The following is a 20,462-nucleotide window of genomic DNA, read 5'->3' on the forward strand; positions in this document are numbered from 1 at the left end:
CTAGTCAAAACGGTACCTCTTCTCACCATGGAACTTTATCTACTTTGAAAATTTTATGTTTAATTTTATTGTTGTTGACAGAATCCAAAGCATTAATTCAGTTAAGGGCCCTCATAATTTCTTCCTTTTGCTAAGCTAGACAAATCAACTAGAAGAAAATAAATCCATCCTTTATCATGTGATTATTCACCATGTTTGCATATTCACTACACATGAAGATTCAGCCAACCAGGTCTCCTACAGTGAGCTCTTTCTGATCCTAACAATTTCAGTAAAGATTTTCACGTTGGTTGAACATGCCTGCCTTGACAAAAAACATGTTTTCCAGCTCCACAATACAGGTTACAAAGAGATTAAATGATACTTCATCAAAATACAAAAAGCCTTCATACTGACATCAGCAACATGCCCATTCAGCTGGAGTTTTTGTTGCCCCAAAATGCAGTTGGATGCTGCAGCCTTCCCAAAATAGACATAATCATTAACTAAACATGGGTACATTCACTCCAAAGTCAAGTAAACATTTTTTCTTTTGCCTGAAGGATGAATTTTATATTCATTTTTTTCTTCTCTGTATGATTTCTACCAAAAAGAATGGCTTGACCTGGTTTAGGATGGTTTGAGTGCTGCTGAGTCCAACAAGCAGCTGAGCTATCTTGCAAAGAAGCTTCCCCCTCCATTATTTAAGGCTCATTTTCTCTTCGGGAGAGAGAAATGGCAAAGGGCCCTGTGATTTTATCTGGGGAATGGAGGAGGAAAAAAAAACCCAAAAGACTGTCTAATGAGAGCTACAGAAGGGTATGAAATAAAAATAAAATAAAAAAAGGAATAATCCCTTTACCCCTTTCATTTTCATTACTGTAATTTTTCGAGAATGTTAACTACTTTCTTTTATCTCTAAGACATCTGGTTGCAACTCATAGTTTAAGACAAAGCTAAAACCAAAATTATAAATTACTCATGGATCAAAAGCTTTATATAATGATATTGGCTATTTTGTATATACAGACTTGAATGTTTCCATTTCTTTGATTTTGTTCCCAAGTAAATAGTTTTTACAGACAACGGTGAAGTGAAAATATAGCCTTTTTATTTATTTATTTATTCTTTTGATACTTAGTGCTGTCCAGTTAGAGGCAATTCTTACAGGCTTACCTTTCAGCATTTTGGTAGTCACTTTACATAAGCAAATGATTAAGTAATAACACCTTGAAAAACTACAAAACCAGTAGCAATTAGCACTGTATAGCTAGCATTGTAACTTGGTGATTACTGCTCCTGTTCAACCAAAAAAGCCCCAAGCTAAACACCATGTAAACAATAGCTGTCACTTAATGACCACAAGGTGCATTTAGTGCTCCCAGCATTGCTTCAGGTCCTTAACTACTGCACCTGACCACAGCAGAGGAACTCCTAAATACTGTCACCTGAGCACCTGTAGTAGCTACTGATTTTAATACTGAAGTACCTCTCAACATTTTTACTCCGTTGCACAAATTGAAGCGCACAGCAAGAGAATTATACTGACTTCAGAATGGCAAATACCTCCCACATGACAAGATGAAAAAAAGATAATTACATATAACGCCACGTATGGTAGTTTGGCTTTTTTTTTTTTTCAAGTTGATTCTACAACTGGTGGGCCCATTACTTTAATGAAGTACTCAGTCGTTCGTTACATAAACAGGTATAGCTTCTGTAAACGTGTGAGCTCTGCAGCACTTGGCTCAAACGATCAAAAGAACAAACCAAACCAAAACCAAAAACCAAACCAGCACCAGCACGCGGAGTGGAAAAGCGCACTTCCAAACCAACTGCTAAAAAGCTAAGAGGGCGTAAGCAGGACGGAACAAACATAATTGCGCTGTTTACCCTCCCCATCCTTCAGAAACAAGAGATCCACCCCTGCTCCTCGCACCGCCTTATAACCGGCGACTTCCACAGCCGCCTCCAGACCTGCGGCAGGCAACAGCCAAGTCTTCCGAGGTGGCAAATCGCCGCCGCGGGGGCCGGGAGCCCACCTGGCCGGCGGGCCGGGCCGGCTGGGGCGCTCTGGGCACCCCCCCCCTCGCCCGCGACGGCCCCCTCTGCCATCGGAGACCGCGACGGGGTGTAAATTACGGGACGAATGACAAGCGCCCTTCCGTACCGTTTTGCTCCCCCCCGCCTTACTGCCTCTCGTTTTTTGTTTTTGTTTTTTGTCCTTTCTTTTAAAGGCGGCAGGGCAGCCGCCCGCCCCCGCCAACCCCGGGTACGGGAGAGCCCCGCGGCCGTCAGGCCGGCCCCTCCCCGCCCCCCCGGGGCCCTGACAGGCTGGGGCAGGGGCACGGCGGACTTCCAGCACCTTCTTCACCTCTCCCCAAACTCCCGCGGCGCCCCCCCCCCCCCCCCCTGCACACGTGGGCGGCGAAGGGGCGCGGAGCGACCGCGAGCGGCAGCGCAGCCGACCCCGCCGTCGCACGGCACACACACACACACACACACACACACACACACACACACGCACGAGTAGGGGCCCCGCCGCGCGCTCCCACGCTCTCACACACAGCACGCCCCACCCGCCACGCTCCCGCACCCCTCCCTCTCCCCAACCCCTCGGCTGAGCGACGGCTAGGCGGCGCCAATAGGGCCACCCTCCCCGCGCAGGGGGCGGGCACTCCCTCGCCGGCGGGCCAATGGGAACACCGCTTCCTGAGCGGTGGCGTCGGTACGGGGAGGCGGTGGGAGGGGGCCGGGGGAGGGGCAGGAGTTTAGGAAGAGGAGGGAATGGCTGTCATCAATGAAGTCATGTTCATAATCTAGTCCCTCGCTCCGGTTCCGGACTCGGGTGACTCACCGAGGGGGAGAGGAGCGACATCCAGCGCGGCGCTCCTCCCGGGCGGAAGGTAAATACAACTTACAACTCGGTCCGCCCCCCCCCGTTCCCCGTCCCCGGCGCAGCGGTGCCCGCCGCGTCCTTTATTGTCAGCGATCGCGCCGGCACGCACCGTGCCCACCTTCCCTCCCCTTCCCCAGGCACGGCCGCGCTGGCCCCGGGCGCCGTCGTGCCACCTGCTTCCTCTCCCGCCGCCTTCTCCGGCGCCCGGCCCTCCCCAATATTTATATCCCCCAGTGGGTGGAGAGAAGAAAGTTTTGATACGGTATTTCTGGAATCATCACGATGCGAGTCTCCGAGGTGGGAGGGTGTGAAGGAAAAAACCCCCCAAGGCGTCGCTGGTGGCTGGCTTGTGAGTCAGCGGCACCGGCGGGAGGGACGGGGGAGCGGCGGGGCGCCGTGCCCGCGCCTCTGTAGCCGCCGCGCCGTGCCGGGCTGTCGGCGTTCCTCGGCGGGCTGGCGCGACGGCAGACCGCGGCACCCCTCAGGCTGGGCGTCAAGCGAGCCTGTCACAGGCGCCGGGCGAGAAACAGATCCGGGGGAGTGACAGCCGACCGGCCGCCCGGGGCAGCTCGGCGGGCCGGGGGCGGACGGGCCTCGCCGGCTGCCCCGCCTGGCCGGCCGCGTTCCGGCGGCTGCTGGCGGTCGCTGGGTGAAGTTCACGGTGTCCGGCGGCGGGAGGGCGCGTTGCGGTGGGGGTTGTCTCTGCGCTGTGGCACACGCTCGCGTAGACCCGGCCGAGGAAAGGGAAGTGGGGAGACGTAAGGAAGGAGAGAGATGGTGCGGGGCGGGGAGCGGTCTGTGCCCGTGAGAGTAGCGGCGTTACCCGGCGGAGTCGGGGAGGCCATGATCCGGATAATCTCGCTGCCTGCCTGTCACAAGCGCTCCACACACCGGGAAGGGGGGAGAAGGTGGGGGCTGGGACTTCGCCCGGCTGAGGCGGCGGCTCCTGTTGCTTTTCAGTGTCTGTTTTTAACTGTGCAGTCACTCCTGCTGTAAAGGTGTCGCGATTTACTTCTCAAAATAGCTTGCCCGCCGTCGTCCCGTCCCCCCCCGCTGCCCCCCCCCCCCCCCCCCGCCGTTTTCCCTGCAGAAACCATGCCTCCCGCCCCCGCCTTGCAGCAGTCGGCGAAGCGGCGTAGCACAAAACATGCGCTTGCAATTTTGTAATCGCCTTCCAAGCAAAAAGCATTTTATTTCCGGTGTGCGCGGAAATTTTTTTTTTTGGGTCGGGTCGGGCGGCAGCGAGGATGCGTGCACACGCGGCTGCTCAGGTAGACGCGGCTCTTCTGCCCCGTCGGGAGGGGGGGGGGGGGTGGGACGGCGGTGGTCGGCACCTGGAAAAGTTCTGTCCCCGGTCAGCGGCGGGGGCAGGCAGCGGGCCGCTGCTGCAGCTAGCTCCCCGGCGGGGCAGGCGGGCAGCGGAGCCCGTCCCCGGGCCTCCGAGGGGGAGAGGGAGGCGGTGGCGAGCGCCGGGGATGGCCCTTCCCGTCCCTCTGCCGCTGCGAGCGGCAGCGGATCAGGAAGTCACCGCCGCCGCCGCACACAGGCGCACGGACATGTTTGGTCGGCGTGACATGGTGGCGGAGGGAAGGAGCGGCGGGGAGACGGGCCCGGCCCAGCCCTGAGGCACGCCACGGCTGCTCGCCCGCCGGCCGACGCCCGCCCCCCGTCGAGGTACGGGGCCCTGCGCGGACCGCCGCCGGCAGCGGCCCAGCCATTGCTTCCTGGAGGGGAAGGAGGCAGCGGGGCTGCATCTCCGCGCGGGGACGTTTTAGAGCCTCTTGGCCGGGGCGGAAACTTTTCCGGAAAGGCCGGAGGGGGAAGAATAAGGCCCTGCCGGTTGTACGCGCCCGCCCCGGCGCCTTTGCGGGGGAGGCGGCGGGCGGCGGGGCGCCGAGGCCTACGCGCCGCCCGGCTGGGCCCGCAGAGCCGCGCGGCGCTGCCGGGGCGGAGCGCGGCCGCGGAGGGAGCGGCCAGTCCCCCGCCGGTGCCCCCCCCGGGGCCTGCCCCCCGCCGCCGGGGCCTGCCCCCCGGGGCCTGCCCCCCCGCGCCGGGGCCTGCCCCCCGGGGGCTGCCCCGCGCCGCCGGTGCCCCTCGCCGCGCACCCCTCCGGGTGCCCACACGGACCCACGGTGCTCTGCCTGCCCTGCGACCACGCTTCATGATGTCCGTGGTGCGGGAAGAAACGGGGTGTTTTATTTTGTGTCCGTCCGTCCCGTCCACCCCCTACACCCCCACCCCCCCACCCCCCCCTCAATTTCTGACGGTGGAACAACAAGCTGTTCACGGCTGGGAAAGTTACAGCTCTTCTAAACGCGAACTGAAGTTACAGTTTCTGATCGGTGTTGTTTTTTTCCTCCCCTACCTGTGCGTTGTGGTCAAGCAAAGAGAGTGGCAAAGTGTCAGCATGACTACATAGATCGCACCGGAGTTGGTTTTTCTTGGTATCTGGTGCTCATGTTTGATATTTCAGACTTTCTAAACTTTAGCTTAACGCTGTTCTTTTTAAGATGTCTTTTGACGAACATTTTAGATAGCTAAGTAAATAACCAACTGTAGAACTAAAGGTATAAAGATTTTTTTTTTTTTTATTTTGTTTTTTTTTTTACCATTTTAAGTATTCTGCATGGTTTCTGTAAAAACACTGGTAGGGGATCTGTGACACGGCATTGTTCCACTTACATTGTTTATGCTTTCCTTTAGATTTCTGCAGTGTTACTCTGTTTTAACCACAGCCCTTAAGACCCAGACAATAAACATTGTATTGGAATGTAATTCCTTTAGTAGTATACCAGTTACACGTTCGAGGTGGGGTAGTCTGTGTAGGTTAGTATTGTGCAAATGAAGGCATGCTTTCCCTATGGGAAGCTAATTGCCCTATTACTGTCTCTGTTTCTTTGGTCTTTTCGTTACTCTAAGGAAAAAAGTGGTGTACAAGAGGGATAGGATTGGAGGCAGTTTTTTATGCCCATATATATCAGTAATAGAAAGCAAAAAGATGGTATGGATAATGAGCATTTAAAAATAAATCTAAAGTGTATCATACAGCATATGTGGACTTGACAGAGGTGGGGGTAAAGCTTCATTAAATACAGTATTTCTCTCATGAATTACATCTCAACTTTAGGACTGGTATTTCTGTGGTGTTTCATAGAAAACGTACCAGAAGAGTGTGTTCAAAGCAGTCTTAGATCTTTTCTTTTGTTCATTTCTGAAGTGGTGTGTGAGCGTTTCTTCTCAAGTTTGAAAAATGCTTTCACCAACACCTGAGGCTTGAAAATTGACAAGAGAAAAAGTGCTCCAGCTAGCATTCTTATATTAAACATATTCTTGACAAAGTTCTATATGAAATTAATATCTGCAGATAAATTTTCTCAGTTTATGTTGGACTTTAGAAGTTAAGGTCAGAATGTGCACAGCAGCAACTTTTAAAAATGTCTGCACTTTTACTTCCAATTTTCATGGTCCTGATTAGTAATATTGCTGTGAACTAGTGATCCTTTTCAGGAGACTTTTAATTTTTCTTATGACTGGCAACATTTTTGCAAATTACTCACTAAAATGCATATTTTTTGTGTTTTCTGCTGCAGTTGAAGTTCTCTGTATATAAAGAGTGTTTCCTGGACACCCACCTGTTTTGCACTTTATCTGTTTAGTTTCTTATTTGTTTAATCCTCTGGTGGAGTAGCAAATGCAGCGTTATGACATAAAGATCACTTGTCATGAAAATGACAGCAGAGAGAAGCTTATGACTTATTTGCAAGGTAGAATAAGGAAGGATGCATAAGGTAAAGAAGTAAGACTTAAACACCGTTTTGGTAGTTTGCAAATATAACAAAATAACAAGATTAATACTGAAAGTTGTTTTATTTGTCTCTGACACATGTAAAGTCATCACTTCTTAAATGTAAACATTTTCCTGTTTGTCTCCAAGTGATAGAGAGTATTTCCTATGTATCACTGCAGGGTTTGGGCAGCCAGGTAGATTATTTAGAGCTGGGACCTTTGGGAAAAGATGTTCAAAATAAGTTTTACAGAAACAATACCTTTTTCGTATCTTTTTACCGTAAGTAACTTGCATTTAAAATAATCTTCTCTCCCCTTCCTCCTTTCATTCCCCATTTAAGTAAGGACAAGGCATGTCAGTTATACGGCATATTCCTTTCCTTCTGCCTACCTCTCATGGCGTTTGTTTTTCAGAATCTAATGTGAAGATGATGTTCAGCAACTGTGATCAATACCTGTAGTAAAGGTCACAGTATGGAAACTTAATCTGTAACCAGTCAATGATGTTATGAGTCAGTTTTGTGTGCCTGAAACATAAAGTGGAATCTACATATGTAGCAAACAAGGACTTGGTCTTGGCCATTGTCTGCCATGACTGTGGCTGTGGGGTTAAAGGCAATTAAATTTATGACTGCAGCTATCTGCCCTCCTCTTTTCCTGAAGGCTTCTTCCTGCTGCCCTTGGCAGCAAATCCATCAGAAAGGGTAGTATGTTTATGCTGTAGCCTCCTCATTGAAAAGTTTGGTGGCATAACTTGGCCTTACTTGCGTGAACTCTGACTTGTCATGATGCCTTTTGACTGTCTGTAGTACATTCAACCCCCAGCTGTTAGCCAGTTGTTTCTTGGCGCTGATGTTAATTTTTCATGAGAGGATAGTCTGTAAGTTAGAGTAGTTGAGAAGCTGCTTTATGAAAAACCGAAACAGCTACACAGCAGGAGTAAGAATTTCTACAATAATATTTGTAAGGAGTTGAAGGAGCGTTAAGACTATCATCTGAAAGTAAACTGTCTCTGCATGTGAAAAGGAGCCTTACACTACATGACTCCACACTGAACTTTCTGGTGTAAGCACACCACCCATTCTGCTAGCTCTGCAGGGGTGCATGCAGACCGCCTTTGGTAGACAGCTTATCAAGCAGCTAAAGCGCTGTCCAGAGGTTTTTGTCTCTGGCCTAAGCGTCTGGATAAGCAATTAAGCTGCAGCATTTCAGGTTCTGTGGTTTGGAGTTTAAACTGCAAATTCCCTTCCAAAAGGTTCTGAAGTTACAGTGAAGTTACATACATGAGTATGCAAAGGTAAAATCTCTCAGCTGTTAGTGTGTTTGGCTTGTTTTACATGAACTGAATAACTCTGGTTTATGTTAGTGAAAGATTTGACTCTTCTCCTTACTGATTTTCTTGTTGTTTCATGTAAACCTGCTTATTGATTGAATCATTGTTTGATGAAATAGCAATAGTTAAATCCTGATAAATGTTAAGGCAGAGTGTCCTCTGGGATTATGCAATACAAAACGTGGATATGCTTCTAAGTATTGTAAGTTATTTGTTTTAATTATGATGAGCTACTGTTGTTATCAATCAGTTCTTAAACTTTGAACATCTTCATTTGATTATGGCTAGCAGATTAAGCAAATACTACGAATCACTGACAGTATCGTTTAATGTTTTCTGTGGTAGTGTAATAAAGGTAACTCTGTTAGCCTGTAGTGTATCACAGTTTCACAGTGTATCTTTTCAGAGCCACCTGTGAATCATGACTTCAGTTGGAGATGTGTGGGGAGAAGTGGATTGTAATTATTCTTCTGTGAAGGCAAAGTTACCATCTGCTTTGCACCGTGTACGTAGCTGTTACGTGGGTCCACGTTTCCTTTTCAACAGATCTAACTGGTGCAGTTTTCTTACTTTCCACTACCTATCCAAGGTGGGGGATCTGGCCAAAACATCCTGGCTGAAGTTCAGTTTATGTTGACTCAGTCATGGAAAGGCAGAAGTTATGTTGGAAGGCGAAGGAGAACAGCTAGATGAATTATAAATACTGCTCCACCTTCCTTATCAGTTTCTTATAGTGTAGATATTCACTGTCCTAAACTATTTGATTTAGAAATAGTTGAACAAAGATCCTAAGTTTCTTTCTTCAGCTCCAGCTCTTGGTTTTATGTCTCTTCTTGTATTCACATCTGGCTAAAGTTACCTTGACAAGGATAGATTTATTTTTCTGTCTCGACTCAGATCTGTCCAGCTGTTGTGGTTTAGGCCCAGCTGACAACTAAGCACCACGTGGCCATTTGCTCACTGATCCCCACCTCTCAATGGGATGGGAGGAGAATTGTAAGAAAAAGGTAAAGACTCCTGGGTTGTGATAAGGCCAGTTTAGTAGGATGACACGAGAAGAGAAGAGATAATAATGATGATAATACTAATGAAAGAGTATATGAAGTGAGTGATGTACAATACAATTGCTCACCACCCAGGACCCGATGCTTGGCCCGTTCCTGAGCTGTGATCCTTTCTCCCCACCGGCCAGCTCCCCCAGTACATACATACAGGACATGATGTCATATGATATTAAATATCCCCTTGTCTAGTTTGGGTCATCTATCCTGGCTGTGTCCTCTCCCAGCTTGTTCTGAAAATTAACTATTGTAAGCGAACCTAGGACATTATCTGCCCCTTATTCTACACCATCTACATCATGCCCAGATCCTACACTTCCTAATTAATCACCACCACTTTTCCTGTCTCTGATAGATACATGTACACACAGAGAGTTATCATTCCCTTAGTCTATGGGCCATCCTTGTAACGTGTCCATTGAGTTAATTTAATCCATGGCTTTGGGGCTCAATCTTTTGTAAGTCTTCCAGGGTAGGGGAGATGATCACTGATGTTGGATTGGTGCCCGCTGCATCTGGAGCTTGTGGCTGGCGCAGCCCACCCCCATGATCTATGGGTTGGAGATGTTGATCTCGAGGAAGTTGCTGGGCACCAGTTGCTAAAGCCAGCTTGAGTTCCATCACTGCTGCACTTAGCTTGGTTTCATTGAAGTCCATCCTTCAGTAATTTGGGTGATTCTTAAAGTCATACCACTGATACTGCACACAGCAATTGTGGTAGTGATGACATATAGTGGCAAGGTTATTGACCAATTAACATCATACAATTCATCAGCAATTCTCACTCAAAATCAAATCCCCTTGAGGTACACATCGAACTTCCCTGTCCTTCTGCATCACCCACCACATGCACCCAGGTCCTTGAGCCAAATGAATCTTGCGAACAGTTTTGCCTTTGCCCAAGGCAGGACTAACCCAGACCATCTTCTCTAACAGATTCTTCATGGGCATTACAAGGACTCTATCTCCTTCTATAGTACGTGGAAGTTTTGATTGGGCAGGGCCAGCTCAGTTGGTAGGTCCTCTACTGTTAACTAACTAGGTGGCTTTTGCTAAATCTGTATCCCAGTGTTTGAAGGTCCCACCCCTACATTGTTCACAGTGTTGTTTTTAGCAGTCCATTGTATCGTTCAATTTTCCCAGAAGCTGGTACATGATAGGTGTTGTGATATATCCATGCAATACCGTGCTCTTTGGCCCAGGTATCTATGAGATTGCTTCAGAAATGTGTCCCATTGTCTGACTCGATTCTCTCTGGGGTGCCATGTTGCCATAAGACCTGTCTTTCAAGGCCCAGGATAGTATTCTGGGTGGTGCCATGGAGCATGGGATGTGTCTCCAGCCATCAGGTGGTTGCTTCCACCATTGTAAGCACATGACACTTGCCTTGTCAAATTTGTGGGAGTGTGGTACAGCCAATCTGCCAGGCCTCCCCATATTTATATTTCAGCCATCCTCCTCCATACCAAAGATGCTTTAGCTGCTTGGCTTGCTTGATTGCAGCACGTGTTTTGCATTCATGGATAACCTGTGTGATAGTGTCCATGGGCAAGTCCTCTCCTCAATCCCAAGCCCATCTATAAGTTGCATCTCTTCCTTGATGGCCTGAGGTGTCATGGGCCCACCGAGCTATAAATAAACCACTCTTATGTTGCCAGTCCAAATCCATTTGAGCCACTTCAGTCTTAGCAGTCTTATCCAGCTGCTGGTTGTTTTTATGTTCTTCTGTGGCCCTTCTCTTAGGTATGTGGGCATCTACATGACATACTTTTACAATCAGCTTCTCTAATTGGGCAGCATCTCACCACAAAGCAGCAGCCCCAGGGGTTTGCCTCTGCACTGCTAGTTGCTCTGCTTCCATTGCTGCAACCACCCCCACAGGGCACCTGACACCATCCATGAGTCAGTATAGAGACAGAGCACTGGTCATTTCTCTCGATTAGCAATGTCTAAAGCCAGCTGGATGGCTTTCAGCTCTGCAAACTGGCTTGATTCACCTTATCCTTCGGTGGTTTCTGTGACTTGTCATATAGGACCCCATACAGCACCCTTCCACCTCCGACGCCTTCCTACAATGTGACAGGCCCTATCAGTGCACAGGGCATCTTGCTTCTTGTTTTCTGGCAGTACATTATACAGTGGGGCCTCTTCAGCACATGTCACCTCCTCCTCTGGCAATATTCCAAAATCTTTGCCTTCTGGCTGGTCTGTGATTACCTCCAGGATTCCTGGGCAACTGAGGTTTCCTATTTGAGCCTGCTGTGTGATCAGTGCAACCCACTTACTCCACGTGGCATCAACTGCATGATGCGTAGAGCAGACCCTCCCTCTGAACATCCAGCCCAGCACCAGCAGTCAGGGTGCCAGAAGGAGCTGTGCTTCCATACCAGCTGCTTCTGAAGCAGCTCAAACCCCTTCATATACTGCCAGTATCTCCTTTTCAGTTAGAGTGTATCAGGCCTCAGATCCTTGATATCCCTGACTCCAGAACCCTGGGGGTCAGCCTTAGGTCTCCCCTGATGCCCTCTGCCAGAGACTCCAGGTAGGGCCATTCTCCCCGGCTGTGGTTTAGAGCACATTTTTAATCTCTTGTCTTGCCTGGACTGGCCCTAGGGCTGCTGCATAAACTATCTCCTGTTAAATTTGTTCAAAAGCTGGTTGTTGTTCAGGGCCCCATTTGAAATATTTTTTCTTCAGAATCACTTGATAGAGAGGGCTTACAATCAGACTGTAATTTGGGATATGCATTTTCCAGAAACCCACAACATCTAGGGAAGCCTGTGTTTCCTTTTTGCTAGTTGGTGGGAACATAGCTGCTGTTTTGTTGCAGGTTCCTTTACTTCATTTTATAGCAAATCTGACCTGCAAAAGGATCTGAACTATTTTCTTTGCTTTCTCAAAATCTTCTTCTGCCATGTTGCCCCATGTGATGATGTCATCAGTGTCTTGCAGGTATTCTGGAGCTTCACCCTATTCCAGTGCAATGTGGATCAGCCCATGGCAATTGGTGAGGTTGTGTTTCCGCCCCTGGGGCAGTCAGTTCCAGGTTTACTGGACACCCCTTCAAGTCATAGCAAACTGTGGACAGCACTCTGCTGCCAAAAAAACAGAGAAAAATGCATTGGTGGTATCCGTTGTGGTGTACCACTTGGCTGCTTTTGACTCCAGTTCACATTGATGCTCCAACATGTTCGGCATGGCAGCTCTTGGTGGTGGTGTGACTTCATTCAGGCCACAGTAATCTACTGTTAGTCTCTACTCCATTAGATTTTTGTAATGTCCATGTGGGACTATTAAAATGAGTTTTGCTGATCACCCCTTGGCTCTCCAGCTGATGAATCAGCTTACAGGTGGGAATCGGGAGAGTCTCAACTGATGTGGTGCTGCTGTTGGTGCTCCATTGTGGTAGCTGTTGGCACCTGCTGTTCATCAACCTTCAGCAATCCTACAACAGAAGGGTCCTTGAAGAGACCAGGCAGAGCAGACAGCTGTTCAAATTCCTCCATCTCCTGGACAGCTATACCAAAGGTCCACTGATACCCTTTTGGATCCTTGAATTACCCTCTCCTGAGGTAGTCTATGCCAAGGATGCACAGGGTCTCTGGGCCAGTCACAGTAGGGTGCTTATGCCACTCCTTCCCAGTTAGACTCGCTTCATCTTCCAATACAGTTGGCTGTTGGGATCCCCCTGTCACTGCAGAAATACTTATGGGTTCTGCCCCTTTATAGCTTGATGGCACTAGGGTACGTTGTACACCAGTGCCCATTAGAGCCTTATACTCCCATGGATCTGACATGCCAGGTCATCAAATCCACACAGTCCAGTAAACCCAGTTGTCCCTTTCCTCCACCGGGCTGGTGGCAGGGCTCCTCTAATCTTGGTCATAATATTTGTTACTCACTTTTTGTAAACAACAATCAGGAGTCCCTTCAGGAGGATCGGAATTGAGATCAGTTGTTCTGCTTGGTCTGCAGAACTACCTGTTGGAAACTGGAATGGTATTTTTGCAGGAAGAATCGCCTTTTGTGATTGTTTCTCCTTGCAACTCATGTATCTGTGCCGCTGGGGTCAAGGTAGGTTTCCCATCCCACTCCCACATGTCATCTCCATGGTCACTCTGGCAAAACCACATGTTACCCCATGGTGTGTACCTTCTATATTCTCTCTCTTGAGCAGAGGAATGCTTACTCCTAATAGCTGAGATATGGGCCCATACAGGTGGGTGGCAGAACTTATGCCTGGGTCATAGGAACTCTTGGGACAGTTTCTCCATAGCCAAGATGCAGGCCCATAAGGAGGAAGAGAAACTTCCTTCATATTACTGGAGTTGGCCAGCCACTTCATCCACTGTTTGTCCACCACATTTTTTCCAGGACACTACTGCCAGTGAGTTGGCATATGACAGTGGTACATTTTGTAGAAACTTCTGCCACATGGGTTATGTGCATTGGACTTCATCCAGATCTGTGGGTAACTGCTTGTTATCCGGATCATTACAGTTCACATCCAGCATGGCTAGTTCCCTCAGGTACTCGATACCTCTCTCCATGGTGGTCCACTTGCCTGGTTGACACGTAACATTTTCCTTGAAGGGGTACCTTTCCTTCACTCTGACAGAAGTCACCTGCAGAGGCTGAGGGCTTGTGTCTTTTTTTCCAATCACCCTGTCAATGTCCCCTTCCCTAGAGAGGGATCCCAGCTGCCTGGCTTCCCTACCCTCTAACTCCAAGCTACTGGCCCCATTATCCGTGCATCGGAGCAGCCAGGTAACAATGTGCTTGCCTATATGGAGGCTGAAATCTTTTTGCATTTCTCACAGCTCACTCAGGGATAGGAATCGGGTGATTATCTCTGGCTTTGTCTGTTCCTCCTGTTGTCGTGATGACCCTGCTTCACCTTCAACCCTCACTGAGTGAACTGATTTTTTCTTTTATTTTTTTCATCTGTACAGGGGCAGCTGATACTGGCACAGGTTGGTTCTCTGGTTCAGCTGCAGTGCCTGCTTCCGTGGTTTGAGTAGCCACAGAGCCTATCGCCAGGGTTGGGGTAGATGCAGTGCTTGTCACAAGGGCTGGAATATCTGCAGTGCCTGTCTGTTCTCCTCTTGCCTTGGAGGGTGCTGCACAATACCATGCAGTGTTTGGTAGATAACAGCCAGGGCCCAGTGCGGTAAGTCATGCCTCTTTGGAATAGCTACAGCATTTTCCTTTAAAATACTCTATCACTTTATCAGGGTCGGTCCTATAGTTGCTCAGGAGTGAAGTTCCAAACCGCTGGAGGTGAGAGGTTGTCTAGATAGTTGCCCATATTGTCCCACATGCCATGCTACCCATGGCTATCCAGCCTTGGGGCAGATCTCTGGATGTCATTATTAAAAACATTTTTGTAACCCTGAACAAGACCCAAAACATGTTCAGGAGGGATAGCAACAAGAGCATGATGGCTTGAACATCCCAAGGGTATTAAAAATTCTCGAAAGCTGTTGTAATTAGCCTGAAGGAGAAAGGGGAGATTAAAGAGTGGTAGAAAACATCTCCCCTCATCGTCCCCGTAGATTGGGTGTGTTAGCTAATAAATTCCGAGAGAGGGCACCCGCGGTACGGGAATGACAACAACGCTGCATACGACTACAAGCTTAACCTTATGACCAGTGATTTAAGCATATCATAAGCCGACATTACCCAGTACAGCAAAATGATAGTCCCGGTCCCTCTCCCAGAGGTGATAAACATCACCACAGGGAATACACAGTGCATGTAAGAATTTACATAACACCATCATGTGAACAAATAAACCAACATTGTGACCAGCAACTATTTAACTAATATAAGAAATGCGTGTAGCAAATTTGTTTTAACATGCTCTGGTCAGATTTTTTGCTGTTATCTCAAACCTTCCTGCCCCACATGGGGTGCCAAAAAGGACTATTGTGGTTTAGGCCCAGCTGTTAGCTAAGCACCACATGGCTGCTTGCTCCCTGCTCCCCACCCCCAGGTGGGATGGGGGAAGAGAATTGGAAAAAAAAGGTAAAAACTCACGGGTTCAGATAAGGACAGTTTAATAGGACAATGCAAGGAGAGAAGAAATAATAACAGTAATACTAATGAAAGCGTATGCAAAGTGAGTGATGCACAACACAATTGCTCACCATCCTGAGCCATGATCCCCCCTTCCCCAGGCCAGCCCCCACTGTACATATATATTGAGCATGACGTCATATAGTATTGAATATCCCCTTGATTAGTTTGGGTCAGCTGTCCTGGCTGTGTCCCCTCCCATCTTGTTCTGAAAATTAACTATCATAAGCAAATCTAGGACACTCTCAGAGGTGGGTAAATTCTGAGCGACCACAGGAAGAACTATGTGATTCACCACAATTAATTGAATCCCCACTGGTTCCATTTGGGGATGTTCACAAAAGAGATTTGGTAATGTTATTGTAAATAAACCTAGGAAGTTATAAGGTATTACAGTTCAGGAAGAGATATGTCTTATTTTAAGTCGTGTGAATAACATTACTCCCATGAGGGCTTTGAGGAAATTTTAAGGTTGGACACCTGAGAAACAACTAGACAGTATGCAATACATTTGAGAATCAGAGCCAGCAGCCTTATCGTTTGGGACCATGGGATGGAAATTTGTGTTTTCATTTTATGAAAGTCCTGCAATCTGTTAGAAGCATTTACTTCCCTCCCATGCTTTGTAATTCTGAGAGGCGCTACTCATTAAAAAGCAGTCCAAACAAATGGATCAACACTGGCTTTGGCAGGGAGTTGGCTTCATTTTGCTTATTTCATTATAGGCATGAGAATTTACCCAAGCTAATACCAATGTTACCTGGATGGAGCCTGGCCACCGTTGTACCTGTTGTCTCTTTTGTAGATTTTTGCTTTGACTCTAATGGGACTTCTATAAGGGCTTGGAGGAATTTGGTATTTGACTCTTACTACATTTTAAAGAGAGCAGGGTACATAATTTCTGTGGGTTTTTTTATACAATCTCAGTCTTAATAAGTGTAAACTAAGCTGTTTGTGAAACATGTTAAATCATAAGCTTTTTAGCAATTCTATTCTGTGAACAGATCCTGAGTTGGGGAGGGCCATGTACAATGTGTTCTGGTTTATGGCAGTGGCTGTTTTTTTAATTTTGTGGACTGTGATTACCAGAGAAAATTTTGTCTCTTTATATCCATGGGTATCTTTGGACAGGATTTATTACTTGCATTTAGATAGTATTTTCTGATGTTTTATGTTCCCCATGTACAGATCTTAAAACAAATTACTTTTATTTTTTTTTTGTTAAGTTCTTTGACATAGAAAAATCTCTGAATACAAATCTGTTTAAGACAATCCACTGTTATGTAAGATTGGGGGAGTTTACCTGCTCTTAAAGAAAGGTAATGAAGGGACTTAATCTGCTGTAAGGGGTGCGACATTCTGCTCTTGTAGTTATTTTTTTCCACATGTTAAGCATTTGCTAGCCCATTAAAAAGAATTTAAAATTTTCCAAATTTGTGTACAGGACATGTTTAATGTATATGTAAATGACAGTGTAACTAGTGCTGCTGAGACTGAAGCCAGTTAATTTTTGTCAGAACTGCAAGTTGAATTTGAAATAGAGGTGAATAGAGGGGGAGATTTTAGATTTTGATACTCATTTTAATGGATAGGTGTAAGTAGAAGTCTTATGAAATAGGATATTTTGGGATGCTGTATACTGATAGTAAATTTGTAATTAATTGTGTTGTGGTTCTGTATAAATTTTTCTGGATAGTGGTGCTAGGTTCTGCCTTGTTAAATGGGCTGAATTTGGCTTGTAAAGTGCAGAGAGTCAGCTGTGAGAGTATCAGTCTTTTGCAACATAACAATTGACTCATATAAAAACTCTTTGTTGTGTGGAAACATCTGTTGTCCTTCATACAGCCAAACTGTAGGCCTCTTATTGGAAGCTATGGCATAGTGTATGTAGTTGTGAACATCTGATAACTTGGTAACTTCTGTGGTAATGTCGTGGGGTTGTAAGGGACTAATTGGTGACTACAGTGTTCTGTTTTGAACAGAGAAGCTTCATAGGCATCTCCCTGTTTTACCTTGCAAGGAAGTAGGATCCCAGGGCAGCTTATTTCAGATGAGGATACTTTAATTTAAATGAGTTAGGCATTGTTCTAATTCATTGCCTTTAATCAGAATAGACTTTTAGCTATTAAAACGTAAGAAAAGGCAATTTATAAGCAAAAGCTATTAAGCCGGTTTTGATCCTGGAAGAACGATTAGGTAATTGCAGGTAAATAAGTGAAACTGGTCTTAATGTAGTAGCATTTTATCTTCTGTATGGGTCCTGATAAGTAAAGATTGTTGCTCATAAAAGAAGAAAGATGGCCAGTTCTGTAAGCTTGGAATTCCCTGATTGGTAGCAGTGAGCACCAATTTACTTTTTTTCTGACATATCTTGCAGATGGGCCTTCTTTATGCTTTGTTGGGAACCTTGGGAGGGTACTTTGTTTTCCTTGAGTGTTTGTTTCCTAATTTGACTACAAGCTAAGGTGTTTGCAGTGTTACAGTGTGGCTTTATATATGCCCTGTCATAACAGGCTTATGCAATTTACTCATGTTAGAAAGTAATTACTGCTAACTATGGGTAGTGATAAGCCCAGGTGTGGAATCACTCTCTGTGATAAATTCTGTAAGGAGAGAGGCTGGGACAGGGGGTTGTCTTAGGCCTTGTAACGTACCATCACATTGTAATTACCTTCTAATGTACTAAATTAGAATGCTTTTTGGTAAGACTCATTTTTCATTGTTATGGAACAAGTAATCATGGGCGGTTAACCTCACTATGCATCCAAAGTAAATAAATGGAACAGGCTAAGCCCACCATCTAATGAGTCATCTGCTGCTGAAAGTGATGGTCCTACTTGCGTCCTTGGGCTGGCAGTGGGAATCATATATTCTTTCAGAAAGTCAGTTCAGTAACCTGAATCACTAAAAGGGTTATTGTTTTGTTTTGTTTTTGCAATATAGGTTTACTTTTCTGCTGGCTTAACTACTCAAATAATGTGATCACTTTGCTATCAGACACATGGAAGTGGTGCTGTTGGGAGCGGGGAATAACAAGAAACATGACTGGTCTCATTGACAGCAGCTGACCATCAGTTTTGTAAAAATACGGCAGCTGTGTCACTGTGTTACAATACTCTGACACTAGTAAACAAAAAGTTCCCAATATTAGACGTTGGTAAAAGTTCTTGGAAAACTGAAGAAAAGTGATAAAAGTTCCTGTAAAACTGAAGAATATTTCAAGCCTTAGCCTGCATCGATTTGTTATATGAGAACATGGAAATTAAAATATAGAAATAGTTGGTTTTCCAGCCTATAAAAGCCCGTAATTTGTTCTCAGGGCACTTACTGTTTCATAAGCCATTTGAGCTGTACTCTTCTGATTTGTGACATTGGCAGAGGCCCTCAGGTGAATTACAACTCTTCAGTCCAAAGTAATTGTATTTTCTGTTGTCTGTTTTGTTTGGTAGTATGATTGTATACAGAGATAGTCAGAGAGTTCCTACATTGATAGCTAAAAAAAAGTAAGAAAATAGTCTTAATAATCGTTTTAGTACTTGTTTTACTGCATTACCGTGAATTTTATAAGTACGCATTTCAGTACAGTCACATCTGTTCAGGGAGAGATTTTCAAAGACACGTATGTTACAGAGGTGCCCACCTATCTTCGCCGCCTTTAGTAATGCTGTGCTTCATGCCACATGATACATCTGATGATAGCAAGTCAGTTGAAATATCATTGTCTCTGGTAGATGTTTCTCAAAGCGTACCAGTTGCTTTGTTCTGCGAGTGACATATAAACATCCAGAAATTGACTGAACTGTCAGGATCCTTATGCTTCTAGTGGGCTTTTAGAAGGACAGTGAAACTAACTTGCAGCATTAAGGATTGTTTAAGCATTTTCTGCAGATGACAGCTTGCATGTATATGTGCATGTGTGTGTAATGATTGCCAGTAGATTTTATTACATTTTTTTCATTGGCCCTAATGTCACATAGAAATTCTGGTTTTGTTTTTGTTTTGTTTTGTTTTTGTTATTAGAGCTATTCTGCTAATTGAAAAGGAGACAGAAAATAGATGTCCACGCCTACAGACCCTGGCGCCATGCCCCATCCTGGTCCTTCCCCTGGACCAGGACCTTCACCTGGACCGATTCTAGGACCTAGCCCAGGACCAGGGCCATCTCCTGGCTCAGTTCACAGCATGATGGGGCCAAGTCCTGGTCCACCCAGTGTCCCTCATCCAATGCCGACAATGGGGCCTACTGAGTATCCACAGGAAGGCATGCATCAAATGCATAAGGTAATAGTTTATTACAAGTGAACCTTTTTTTCCTAGAGTTCTCTCCACTGATTAAAAAAAAATATTTACACTACTTTTAAACCTCCATAACTGCTATCACATGTGATGTATCACCTGCAAAACTGCAGCTACACTTTTATTTCTGTCTTTATTACTAAAGAAGATGCATACATCAGATTAAACAGTTTCCTTGTTCTTAGTAGACTACTTTGAACTGTAGAGTTAGTAGTTTGCAAATCTTCACTTGTAAACTGTACTTTTCAGTAAGATAGAGATTACTAAGGAAAAAAAAAATTGAACCACAGTGTTAAAGCCTTAATCTTTTTTTTTTTTTTTTTTTTTTTCCCTCTTTGTTTTTCTCCGTGTCTTTTTGGATGTATCTTCTGTTTTTCTGGAGGTTTTAGTTTTGCATTAATTTTTTATTTAATATTTTCATCTCTTACAGGGCTTGTGTTTATAAATTTGTTTACTCTTCCATGTTGATGAAAAACCTGTTACCAAGTTATTTTATAAATGAGACTCCATGTTACTAAGGAATTTAAAACTAAGTAGTGTAGAACATATGAATAGTTGGACTTCAGTGGTTGTTGTCATACACTTAAAATTACACGTGTGCTTAGACTGTCACTAATGTCATTTGCTTTCAGGGAATATTTGCTTGCATGGAATTTCCTTTGTGAGAACAGTCTCTTTATGTACTATCATTTTCATCTGGTTCTGTACCGGAGATTTAGAGTTTAGGGTAATTTCAATTTCACTGATGTTCTACTCTCAGAATTACACAGTGACATCTTACAGGGCCAAGATATTGAAAGCAATTTGGTAACTATTGTTAATTCCACTTGGAATTATTATATGCACATAGAAAAAAATTGAATTTACTCTTAACATTTAAAGTAACATAAACATATTTTAATTTTCCTCATGAATAGGCAAATTTTTGATGTTGCCATTTTCACATGGATCAGTTTCATTTATTGAAAACAGTTAAACCAGTGTTCAGTCAGTAGGGGTATGACACTGCCATCTTTGCATGAAGAACTGT

The 20,462-nt window shown here is 45.6% G+C and overlaps 1 protein-coding gene across 3 annotated transcripts in view; it reads left to right on the forward strand.

Moving 5' to 3' along the window:
• The first annotated feature begins 2,733 nt into the window (after window positions 1-2,733).
• SMARCA2 (SWI/SNF related, matrix associated, actin dependent regulator of chromatin, subfamily a, member 2) overlaps window positions 2,734-20,462 on the forward strand; it is a 125,575-nt gene continuing 107,846 nt past the window's right edge. Inside the window, exons 1-2 of one of the 3 annotated variants that reach the window (XM_042804440.1) lie at window positions 2,734-2,885; window positions 19,157-19,417. In XM_042804440.1, coding sequence (XP_042660374.1) covers window positions 19,193-19,417 — 225 coding nt within the window. In that variant the 5' untranslated portion in view covers window positions 2,734-2,885; window positions 19,157-19,192. Of the gene's footprint in view, window positions 2,886-4,028; window positions 4,150-4,222; window positions 4,553-19,156; window positions 19,418-20,462 lie in introns of those variants that run through there. The other 2 variants (XM_042804441.1, XM_042804442.1) reach the window with 2 other exon arrangements.

Source organism: Tyto alba, unplaced genomic scaffold (genome assembly GCF_018691265.1).
Source record: "Tyto alba isolate M040663 unplaced genomic scaffold, T.alba_DEE_v4.0 Super-Scaffold_42, whole genome shotgun sequence".
NCBI lineage: Eukaryota > Metazoa > Chordata > Aves > Strigiformes > Tytonidae > Tyto > Tyto alba.